The 12,894-nt window shown below is 47.8% G+C and overlaps 1 protein-coding gene across 2 annotated transcripts in view; it reads right to left on the reverse strand.

Moving 5' to 3' along the window:
- Positions 1-12,894, reverse strand: part of UFL1 (UFM1 specific ligase 1) — a 1,228,658-nt gene that overhangs the window by 243,978 nt on the left and 971,786 nt on the right. For both annotated transcript variants that reach the window (XM_069606422.1, XM_069606423.1), the window contains 2 exons: positions 8,660-8,826; positions 8,439-8,569 (listed from right to left, as the gene is read on the reverse strand). In XM_069606422.1, the coding sequence (XP_069462523.1) occupies positions 8,439-8,569; positions 8,660-8,826 (298 nt within the window). The remainder of the gene's footprint in view (positions 1-8,438; positions 8,570-8,659; positions 8,827-12,894) is intronic.

Consider the following 12,894-nt stretch of genomic DNA (forward strand, 5'->3'; position numbering starts at 1 on the left):
ATGTGGACGTAGGACTCCTGAAGATCCAGTGATAGCAACCAGTCCTGCAGATCGAGGACTTGCAGGATCTGAGCCAGTGTAACCATCTTTAACTTGTCCTTGCACAGGAAGAAGTTTAGCAGTCACAGATCCAGAATGGGATGCAAGCCCCCCCCCTTCTTTAGCACCAGAAAATAGGTGGTATACCACCCAGTGCCGCGTTCGAAGCGCCATACCAGCTCGACTGCACACTTGCAAAGAAGCCGACGGGCCTCCTCCAGGAGGATGGGGTCCAGAGACAAGGTGGTAGCCTGACGGCCTCCTCCAGGAGGATGGGGTCCAGAGACAAGGTGGTAGCCTGACGGCCATGGTCTGGAGGGTGCTGCAGGAATGGGAAGCAATACCCCTGTTAAATGACCTGCAAGGCACAAGCAGCGGACGTGGTACTTGACCCTTCAGGGCTGAACAGGGAAATCCTCTCTCCACCAGCGTTGAGTGGCATAGCCCGTCAATGAGGTTTTGTGCCTTGAGGAGCAGTGGGGACAGAGGCCACAGCCACACCACCCCCTCGGGGCACTACTACCCCTTGGGAAGCACCTCCCCTGCATTCTTCCAGGGGCAGACTGACCACAGCCTCTGTGGACATAGGCAGGGGACGGATGAGGATCGCTACCCTGAGATGACGTTGCAGAGGGCTGTTGCACAGCAAGCCCCACCAACTTAGTTGTCGCCTTTGATGGATCTAGTTCTAGTGGCTATGGACCTGCCCACACAAGCCGCAGCGTCCAGTCCTGTTTGCAACATCTGGCGGGCAGCCTCCTCGCCATCAGTAACTAAGGACAAATAACCGTTCCTCATTTCCCCTTCAGGGACGTTTTCAGCTGGATTGGCCAGAGCAGTCTGAAGACCAAAAGAGAGCTTTGCCATGGCACAAGAGGCATTCACGGCACACAGGACAAGACTGCCCAAAGCAAATACCTGCTTACTCCAGGCGGCAAACCTCTTACTTTTTATGTCAAATCTTTAGGCTAGAACCACAAAACTCTCTGATAAGGCATGACAGGAGACAAACACGAGGCCTGTCAGCGCCAAGGTACCTATGCTGTTTTCGGGTCCAGGCCCGAGCCCGTAGGGATGCAGGAGTGGTCCCCAGTGGGTACCCTGCCGGTCGCAATAGATGCAGTGGGACCCGTTGGTTCCGAGGCCGACGAAGATGTCTAGCATATTAAGGTAGAAATTCTCCCGTTCCTCTAAGGCAGAGGATAGGATTGGGTGGGAAAAGGTACCTCTGCTGACTGCTAGGGAGAATCCTTGGAGCGGTGGCTCTTCTTTTTCGAGGAAGAAGTGTTTCGGTTCGAGGACTCATTCAGGGAGCAGGACCTCTTCCGATATTGTTGCTTCTTTTCCTTGCATGCAGCCGCCCTGTCTTCGGAGCGGCAGTTCGTGCCATGCGACCTTGAACGAGATTCAGATCTCCTCCCACCGTCTTGTGGACGAATGTAAAGATCTTCACCGGAGAGCCTTCGGGTGCATGGCCTGGCACGACCCACAATCCTGGGTGATATGGTCCTCGCCAAAGCAGTAGGGACAAATCTGGTGTGGACCAAAAACCGGCATTTGCTGGCCGCAATCCACGCACAGTTTGATTAAATAAAGTAGACATGTGCAGAGAAAAAATCTCAAAAGCTCAACAAGCGTGTTGCCAATTAGTGAACACAAAAAAGGAAGTGAGGTCACGTAGCATGGCACATCAATATATACTGGCCCTGACATGTCCGGCGCAGGGCATGTAGAGGCGTTGGGTAGAGCCGTGCCCTCTGGCGGCAGAAAAGATTCCGAAGAACAGCTGAGTTGGTATAGGGATATCATAGCTATCATTAGAATGCCTCAATATCCGACAACACATTGATAAAGTGCCACTTTTTGAAACAAGTTGAAACCGTTTATTATCCACAAAAACGTTGTTTTATAAGCATCACAGTCCACTATATGGAAACTATAGAGAAGAATAGAACGGAAATGGTGGAGTTCCGCTTTACTCGGGGGATGCGTGTCTTGTGGGTCTATTGAATGTCAAAATAATGGTTGCCATCATTCAAACTGGCAAGGAAAAAGTTACTTACCTGTAACTTTTGTTCTGTTTTTTTACATGGATTCACATGCTAATAAATATTCCCTGCAGTCATGCTGGGAATCCTCGATAATATCAAAAGCAGTTTTGCTTTAAAATTAAAAACTGCCCGTCGCTTCTACAGCCTATTGCTGTCACTTTGGGTCATATTGCCCAAGCCAATGGCATTTGCCCTCCTCAGCTCCACCCCCAGAGCCATCTTCAGATTTGGAGGCGCACGTGAAGTGGTAGTAGGAACCAAAAGAGCCATAGAGGTGTTGGGTTGCATGTGAATCCATAAGATACCCATGCTGGCGAACAGTAGTTACAGGTAAGTAACTTGTTCCTTCTCCAGCATGGGATCTTATGTGGATTCACATGCTCATGAATATGATTATACAGCTGTACATACACAACCAAGTGAGGTGGCACAGGCTCAACAGAAGCAATACATTAACTCACCTCAGGAACAGACGCACCTCAATAAAACAGGTTGCGTAGTACTGCCTTGCCAACAAGTAGCTCAACCCTGGAATCCCTGTCGATGCAGTAGAATCTCATGAAGGTATGGGCCAACCTCCATGTAGCAGCCCTTTAAATATCCAGCTGGGGGACACCAGACAGGAACGCCCGAGTAGCAGCTCTGGTGGGATGGGCTCTCAGTCTTCCTGGCAACGGCCTGTTTGCAAGCCAGTGGCAATTCGTGATACAGTAGAGAGCCACTGGAAATGGAAGCCTTGGAGAGGGCTTTCCCTTTCCGCCCCAGGTGCAAATGTCACAAACAACTGAGAAGTTGTAACAAAGAGAAATACAGTTTCAAGGTGCGCCTCTCATTGAGATCTAAATAAACACATTTCTTGAAAACACATGGAGTGTACTGTGTTATTGTTTCTGAAATAATCACAAAGACTTTAACAAAGTAGCCTACAATAATTTAAACAAAATAGCCGACACGTGTTTCGAGCGGTGCTCTTCATCAGGGCTGTACATTTGTTCCAATAACTGTTGCAAATAATGCCTACAGTTGGATTTGCAAACATCTGGTGCTCTTAATAATATTTCTGCTAAGAGCTGGCAGAGTCAGTAAGCGTGATGCACTGGTGAATGTCGAGTGCACGGATTGCGTGTAGCAGTGACGTGGCTTATGATAGAGCGAGCCAACACAGCTCCCTAAAATACACCAAATGGATCACTGGGCGTAAGAAACAGGGTCCGATAGCCCGAGAAGTTGTGCAAAAAAGTCTTACACGCCACGTCTAGCGAATGTGAAGCCTGTCCTGAAGGAGAGTCATGATTGGGGAAGAAGTCGGGCAGAACTAAACGCTTGTTGTGAAAGTCTGATGGAAACTTTGGCATAAAGGACGGATACGTCTGTAGCACCACTTTGGACTGATGGAAAGACAAATTAGGTGGTTTTCAAGAGAGAGCTTGTAACTTTCCAACATGTCTGGCCGAAGTGATAGCCACTAGAAAGGCAGTCTTCCAACACAACTTTAGAGAAGCACTATGAAGAAGTTCAAATGGAGGTCTCATTTTTGACAGAACGACTTTGAGCTCCATGCATGGGTTGGAGCCTTCACAGGAGGGAACGCTCTGAATAGGAATTCTTTAACCAGTCTGTGAGACTACAAGGAAGGTCTGACTGGCGTACAAGTCTATCGGGAGATAGCTGGCAGGTGTACTTTGATAGATACATGACCAAAGCCTGCCTTTGCTAGGGAGAGCAGGTACAGCAGGATTTGAGGAGCTTTTATGCGCAGGGAGGAAAACTTCTGCATCACACTGAGAAGCATTTCCATTTGTGCTTGTAGCATGTAAGGGTAGATGATGCCCTAGCTTTAGCCAGAATATCCGTACATCCTGCGAGCAATGAGTAATGGCCAAACTCTAGGCTGGCAGGAGCCAAGCCACCAGTTGTAAGGACGCTGGGTCGTGTAGATCAATTTGAGGGTGACCCCATCAGGAGAAGAGCAGAATAACTTGAGTCTGATCAAGCTCTGACTTGTGCTTCCTTAGATAAAATGGGGGAGCAAGTTCGTTCCCCCCTGCTTCCTGATGTTGAACATGGTGTTAGTATTGTCCGTGAAGATGCGGACTACCTTGCATTGAAGTGGGGGTTTGAATTACTTCAGAGCCCAGAACACTGCTCGCAGCTCCAAGACGTTGATGTGCAACTCCTCCTCCTCTGGTTGCCTCAAGCCCCTGGCATGAAGTTGACCTGTGTGAGCTCCCACCCTTCCCGGGAGGTGTCAGTGGTCACAATGACCTGATGCACCGGATGGTGAAAGGGTGCGCCTTGTGTGAGATGCTGACTAATGGACCATCCCTGCTGGGTCTTTTTGAACACTGGAATGAGGGAGAGCTGGACGTTCTAGAAGCCTGATATGTGGTGCACCCTGGCATCCAGGAACTGCTGTAGAGGTCTCATGTGCAGCCTACAATGAGAGAAGTTACCCTTCTAAGCTCTGCTACTGCTGCTAATGACCCGTTTATACTAGAATAACCACTTTTTGAGTGAACCAATCATAATGTGTGCGCAACAACCCATATAAGGGCTTCACTTCTCGGTATCTGTACCTCTAGGCCTGTTTGGTTGTCTGCCTCCTGGCGGATGTTTCACATCAATGCTGTGCACCCCCTCTGTAGGACTGCAAACGCCCTCTGTAGGCCTCTTGCATGCTGGAGCACAAAGGTTGACAATATGCTAGTCTGTTCTCCTTCGTGGACCTGGAAAAACTGCCTTTTGATGGACTAAAGGAATGCCTTTGTTGTTCAAGAGTACCCAGGGTGCGTGCCATATCTGTATCAGCCTTTATGGACTGTAGGGTCTCATCTACAGCCTTGCCAAAAAGGTCCATGCCTTAAAAAGGCATATTAATAAGTTTCAATTGGACATCAGTGCGAAAGTTAGTGGCCTTCAACCAGCCTTGCCTGCAGAGCACTGCTCCATTGCCTTCTTGTCGGAAACCTGAATCTGCAATGTACTGAGCAACTGTAAAAGTATGATCAGAAGCCACCTCACCCTCGTGAAAAAAGGCCAACGCCTCGTTCTTCTTGTCCTCCGGGAGGAAGTCTAAGATGAGACCCAGTTTATACCATAGCTCCCTATCATACCTGGAGAGTATGGCCAAAGCCTTAGCCACTTTAATGGTGGAGGCGGCGGTGGTGATGCGTTTCCCAAACATGTCCAATTTCTTACCCTCCTGATCCAGTGGAACCATGCATTGAGAGGAGGGGTTAGTGGACCTCTTCCTCACTGCACCGGAAACCACAGAGTCAAGGAATGAAGACACTTCTGTATTTCTTTTCTATGCAATCCTTCTTTAGAGGAGCAGAGAAAGGAGTTTTCATGACCAATAGCCATCTTCCCATATGACATCGAGCAGAGGGATTGACAAAATAGATTTCCTAGAGGACTCTCTCCTTTGGAAAAGGAAACCCTCCTTTTCTTCTCTTCAGGGACCAGGTTGAATAATTTTGCTGTACAGGTCAACAATGCATGAAAGGAGCCAATCTCATCCAGTAGCAGTAGATAGTCACTGGAGGATAGATCCACATCAGGAGGCTTGCCATCAGCCGGAATCAGATCCTCAAACTCATCTGTCCCTTGAGTACCTTGCGAGGTGTCAGTATCTGGATTAGCATCCATGTCAGTGAGGGTGAGAAGGCATAGTTAAATGTGGCCTTGTCCATGAGGGCAATGGTGGACTTCCAGAGGGAGCAGGCCTTGAGGGCAATGGTGGAGCTGCTGGAGGCAGATGCTGCTGGAACTCGGAAACCAATGTGTGTAGAGTAGACATGATGTACAAGGACAAGTCTCTAGATGCTGTTCCCATGGGGACAGCAGGTAAAGACACAGTTGGTAAGGCTGGTTGAGGATCAGTGGGCAAGGGCACAGTTGGCCGAGTTGGTTGTGGCTGCGGAGAGCAATGAGGCGGTTGTGACTGCGGAGATCGATGAGGCCTAGGAAAAATGAGGTCAGGTGAATCCCGATCTCTTTCAGATCAGAGGAGAAAGACCCTGGAGGCTCGTCATCAGAGAGAGTGCCTGCATGCAGCAATTGAGCAGGAGGTAACGCTCCTGGAGAAACCTACCGGTGACGAGGTGAAGAGCGGTTGAGCCTTGGTTGGTCTTTGGAGAACATAGAGAGCTGGCAGCATCTCCTTGTCCACATTTGCACCCCTCTGGAAGGAGGTGATGACTGGAGCATGCAGTGTCGTCAACGAGTTGGAGATGGGCCTGATGGGGGCAGACGTGGAGGTAGAGCAATCTTGTGGACGGTTACCGTAGTCTTCGACAAGGTCGTCGACGGAACAGTCGAAGATGTAGTCGAAGCAGTCGGCAAGACATTAGATGGAAGAGCTGTTGACAAGGTGGTAGATAAAGATTTTGGTCGAGAGACCAGTGACAATGTCTTGGTCGTGAACTCTAACAGAGACTTGAGTTTCAATGACGGAATATGATCATGAACGGGTACTTTGGAGTGACTGCTTGTGGATGATGCTCTGCCCGTCAACGGTGCGCGACTCGTCGGCGGAGAAGTTGTCGATTGTGCAACATTTTTCTGATGAGGCCACAGAATCGTTGCAGTGGACCCTACTGCCTTTGGAGCCATTGACAGAGATAAAATTGGAGCATGGGACTTCTTGTCCTTTTCAGGTCTCTTCCCCAGCGAAGTGTGCTCAACAGATCTCGACCTATTAGTAGAGGGAGCACTGCTCAACGGATCTTCAGACGCGGGCAGAGGCATGACTTTGCACTGAGGCCTTGTCAGAGGCTTTGGCACCCTCCTCTAGCCAAGTCACCAACCTTCTGTGACAATCCTGCCGGGTTTTGGAGGAGAAGAACTTGCAGATGGAACAATTGTCCCCATCGTGTTCCGGGTGCAAGCACTAGAGGCATTTATCATGTCTATCGTCCACAAAGACTTTCTTCGGGATGCACTTGGATCAGGCCCTGAAGAGACTTCTTGCTGGCATCCGCCATGCTGCATGGTGAAGGCCCAGGTCCAAGGAGAAGGCATCATATGAATAAATAAGATCTGACGATGGAATGGATCTTATCCGGAAAACGGGTCCCTGCTGCCTGAGGTCGCCAATGTGACCGGAGATGGAAAACAAAATACCACAAAAATATCGAGAATTTTAGGGGAGCGAAATTTGAGGACTCCCAAAACAAAAACATGTGGGAAATATCTGAAGATAGCCACTGGGTGTGAGGAGCCGAAGAGGACAAATGCCATTGGCGTAGGCAGTATGACCCAAAGTGACAGCAATAGGCTATAGAAGCGACAAGCAGTTTTTAACTTTAAAGCGAAACCAGGTTCAATATTACCGAGGACTCACAGCCTGACGGTGGGGAATATTCATGAGCATGTGAATCCATGCAAGATTCCATGCTGGAAAAACATGCACTGGTCGGTAGGATTAACTGCTAGACACTGACAGAAAACAATGCATAATAGTACTAAGTTGGTTGTCACAATAAACAGATTGATATACAGTCCAGTTTGTAAATCTGGGGGTGCGCCAAATGAAAATCCACATGTGTGCCTCTTTGTCTCCACCCACAATTTAGCACCCATCCTCATCTAACCCCACTCAATCAAAATGCCTGACAAATCTGCCCCCTTCCCAGGCATACTTTTCTGTCCTTCTTCCATGTTCCCCACTGCCCTTGGACATGCACTAAAAACAAAAGTGATACCAAAAGCATGAACCCCTCTCCCTTTTCAGTTCCCATTTAGCCACCCTACCAAAATAAGACTCCAATGCCCCTGCTTATCCAATCTTTAAGGGGGGCTATGGCTGGGATAGTTGATACTGGATAAACCTTTGTGTGCCATCTGCAGATATGGTGTGTCCCAAACTGGGCTTCAAAAAAAGGCAACTGACTGTACAGGGAAAACAGGCAAGTCCCAAAAGGCTGTGCCTTATTGCTCCCCCTCACCACCATTCCCTCCCCACAATATCCATCCAGTACACTCCTGCCCCGCCAGTGATACTTTCGGGCATATGGAGAGTGAGACCCTCCAAGGGAAGTCACACAATGGGACAGTGGGCTAATGTATTCATTGCTGTACAGGGAGAGGTAAGGGCTTGTGTTGAGCACTCCCAGATGTCGACTGTCAACCTCCCATATATGTTGAGCAGACTAACCTGGCAAGCAGCTTAACTTGCCACGGATTTTCTTTTGACCTGTATGATTTTTCAAGCAATTAGCCGTTGAGTAGGGGACCCAAAACCTACTCAGGAAGGTCAGGCATACTACGAATGGAAACATAAGCAACTGATCAAATTACAAACACTGATCATTTAAGAGACTTTTCAAAATCAAAATATCAACATACCTCACTATTAATGGTAGTGTAATCATCCACTGCCATCATGAAATCGCCAGCAAGGAAGTTGAAAATAAGATTAGTAATATCGGTGCAGACAGTTTTCAGCATGTGTTTGGCCAAAGTGCTTTGCGTCTCATCTGAAATATGAGAATGTATTTGTTAAAGAGGACCGCTGTCTAATTTGAGCAGCCAATCTCATTGAATGTTATGGGTAAACAATATGTTACCAGAAAAGAGCTTGGCTCCTTTTTCAAACAGCCTGATGTTGGTGTAGAGATTTGTCACTTCCTCCTGGAAATCCTTCATGTTTTGCTTTCTGCTGGATCCGGACGCATTTGAAGTCGTGGACATAAACACAGATCGAACCACCTCCTGGTAACTCTTTGTTAGAGGTCTGAAAAAGCAATTAACATTTCAAATAACTGTTTACTCAAGATAAACTGCTATACCAATATTGGCCTACATCCATGAAGGACACCTGTACCTTAAGCCAGGGCTGAGGGATAAATAGACCTACCAGAAAAAGTGCCCTGGTTGGAAAAAAGTCTCGGAATTCTTAATATCTTAATATGTTTTGTGATCTTCTATATCTGGTAGTCAACAAATTATTATTTAGGCAACGATATTGACTATTTGGGATAATTTACCTTCAAATTCCTACTAACAGTTCATAATTGTATACATTATCAGTACTTAACGTATGCTTTATTCAAATTAATTTAGTATGCATATAAAATAACCATTCAATTATTCACAAGTATTTTACAAAATTCTTGATTTGATCATTAATCTTTAGGACACACAAGTACAATCAATACATGAAAAAACACAATACTTAATCAACGTACAATAAAATGAAAAATACACAAAACAATGATATAAGAAATGGACAAATCCAATATAGACAGTCAACTATGTTGTTATATTTGTCTGCAGTGTAACCTAATTCTATATGCAGATGAATCAAAACCTTATATGTACACAAATCAAAACCTGAATCAATTAATTGCTGTGGTCAGACTATATATCATACTTCAATTAATCCTGTGCAGGTATGAACCTGAATCAGTTTATGATCTACTGAAATAAGTTCCATGAGCTGATCGATGTAGTAATCCCCAATCAGGCAAGCGGTCCACACAGGACGTAGACTGAAACCATTTATCAGAGCTACATTTCGGCAATAGCACCCTCAATATATAGCCTTCCTCAGGACCAGAAATATAATTAATTTACAATATACAAAGGTCCTGGAAGCACTGATCCTCTTGTTAAACTCTCCTTTGTGGAAAGCTAGAAAAAATTGATTTATTCCATTGTGGTTCGTGTGTTTATCTTACCCATTACCGTGGGCTATGTTGGCAGATGATAACCATTGGCATCATTGTGTGTTCTCTTCATTGAGTCCTTTATCTGAAAGCTACCAATTAAAGAAGTTATGCAACAATTATTATTCTATTCCAATGACTTTATATTACGGTTGGCCTTCTCTACCTATAACAGTCATACCTTGATTCTTGCTTATTGGTCCTCGCTCCTTAGGCGGTCCAATAAAACAAGTATTCTGGAAGGTTAGGGAGTTACCCCATTAACTGATAACGCTACCCAAAAAATGTGATCACCTCAAATTATTGTGAAGTAGTTTGAAAAGCACTAAACTGCTAGTTAAGCATTACCTGGAAGTACGTACCACAATGGAATACATCTATTTTTTCTCGCTTTCCACACAGTAGAGTTGAGTTTTTATCACACTTTCATGAAAAAGAGAGACTTACATATACATACAAGATAAATTCAATTTCCAGTAATAAAATAAACTTAAATATGAAATACAATAATCTAAAAAAAGAAACAAAAATACAGATTTTATCAATAAAATGTTAAAATCAACAAGAAAGTTTAAAACAACTTGAATCAATAATTTTATTACAAAGCCGAACCAGAACAATTGATAATACTCCAGGGGAGTGGTAGAGTTAAAAAAAGATGTAAACTACATTTCTCACAGGCCCAGAGGGGGGGGAACTCCTCTGGGCATGGGGATCATAGACTACAGTCTTACTAATTCTCTTTCTTCACGCCCCATATATGTAAGCAGCGGATGATTTGGTGATGACCCTACTGAAATCCCCTAAAAGAACATTGCCGTGTACGGGTTGTCTGAAAGGCCTTTGTTCCATAATAGGGGTCCGGGGGGGATATACATCTTGACCTCAAAAGGTCACAGGTTGGGCATGCAACTAGAAAATGATACAAATTGTTCTCTTCAAGATGGCCACCAGCGGGAGCATGGCAGGTAACCGGTGGCTACGTCAGCTCGTGTACCCGGGTCTGCAAAGTGGCACTGAGCCCCTCCACCCCCCCCAGAGTGGTGATTGAAGTCACCCCTGTGAGAGGGGAGCCTGGGGCACACACCCAAATTGGAAGTGAAAAGGTGGTCGGACAGCCGAGTTAGCTGTGTGTGAAGAACCAACAGAGGAAGGAGGCGGCCCTCAGGGCAAACGGTGTGCGGCTGGTGAAACTCAGGAGGCCCTGGCTGTCCCGACTGGAGAGAGGCCCGGACTGCAAGTTGTCTCGGCTGAGGGGGCTCCACGAGCCGCAGTTGTCAGCAGTGGAGGAGGCACCCCCAGGAGAGTGGGGGTGACTTGGAAGAGCTGAGCCCACACACGGCAGTGTCCCGGGCAGCCCTGCAGCGGAAGCAGAGACCCCAGCCGGGGACACTGGGATAGAGACTGTCAGACAGTAAGCTGGGACCGGCAGCACTCCGCGGGGGACCCACCGAGTCCTAAGGCAGCAGGGGAAGAAGACGCAGAGTCCTGCAGGGCTAGCCAGAGGTGCGGCTGGGACAGAGGCGGGGACCCTGGGAAGATTGGCACACCGTACACAAGTACTGTAAGAGCTAGGCGGCGGATGGGACCCGGCTGGCGAGCAAAGGGCTGCCCCCCACCCCCGTGGAGCCCCTTGATCCCCCCAGTGTGACTGACACAGGCGGGGTTGGCAGACCTACAAACGTAGTTGGAGAGGTCACTTAAATAGAGTCGGAGCAGCGAAAGCCTTGATCTAAGTGTGGCCTTCTCTCCTCCCCCAGCTGGACCCTGAAGAATGATCTACCTCCAGGAGTTCTGAATCCGACGTGGGCCCTCGAGGGGCTCACCCCCACCAAACTTCGGCCTCCCCATGCAGTGGCCTTCCTCACTGACCTACTGTTGTGTTTATGTTTGTTTCCTTGATTTGTATTCTCAAGCGAGACTTCACCGATGGGAACACCTTAATTGCCCATGATGTAATGTATAACTTGCTTGTTTAAAACCAATAAAAACATGTTTTTAAAAAAAAAATGAAGAGGCCTGGATGCAGTGACCAGATAGGAGTGCTTGGACTCAGGCCCCCCCGCCCCAGAACATGCGAAGTCAGGGGGAATCAGAAATCGATTGGAGAGGCATGGGCCCCCTAAAACCGTCTAGTGCCGTGTAACTGCCTCTCCAGAACCATTGAGTTTTGCCACAAGGAGAGCACTGGTGGAGCGAAATGGGAAACGGCCTGGCAACTAGACAGTGGAGACTCATTTGAATACCCGCGAGGAGCCCTGAGGGCAGCCAATTGCAAGGACCTGGGGTGGAGATGTGCAGGCCCCCCCAGGAGTAAGAGGGGTGTGAGCCCGCCCCGCCAACACTAGCTTGGGACTGCCACTGACAGGCGCCGGTGGAAGGAAAGGGGGAACCCCAGTGGTACAGAAAGTGTGAGAGTAGAGGAGTCCTTTCGAGGAGTGGCAGAACCCCCTGGACTAATTGAGGGACCACCTGTGCAAAGAGGGAGGGGGGGAGACCATATCCTGACTCCCTAGCCCGCCAACGCACTCAGGGTGGGGAGGTTGTGAGCCGCGGGCAGGGCAGCGCAGAGCTCAGATCAAGTGCCCAGCCCGGGAACCCATCGAGGCGTCCTGGGAGCTTGTAAGTAAATGAGCTGGAGATCTCCTGTGGAGAAATTCCAGTTCCAGACGCCCCCCCACCTAGTGCACCACTGCCTGTGCCCACCCAAGCCGGGATAATGGAGGAGGACCCAGTGTCCACCAAAAAGGATATTGCGGCACTGATGGAGGAGATAGGGGGAATGCGCTCAGCACTGGGCCTCCAGCTAGACAAGATGGACCAGAGAATGGACTCAATGAGAGGGTTTAATGCCTGGAAAGCAATCAAACCTCGCTGGATATGTTGGAGACAAAAACGGACATGAGGCTCTCAGAACTGGAAAGGAGGGAATCTGAAGTGAAGCTGAAGATGGACGAATTTTAGAACAGAGAGCGAAGGAACAATCTGTGTTTCTTCGGGTTCCCTGAAAAGGAGGGCGAAACTGAGGGAGTTATTAAGAGATCAATTATGAAGTCCTGAGACTCCCGTTTGGCTCGGATGTCATTTATGAGCCCATTATCGATTTTATTTATTTTTGTTTTGTTTATTTCTAA

Source organism: Ambystoma mexicanum, chromosome 4p (assembly GCF_040938575.1).
Source record: "Ambystoma mexicanum isolate Mex_15411 chromosome 4p, UKY_AmexF1_1, whole genome shotgun sequence".
Lineage (NCBI taxonomy): Eukaryota > Metazoa > Chordata > Amphibia > Caudata > Ambystomatidae > Ambystoma > Ambystoma mexicanum.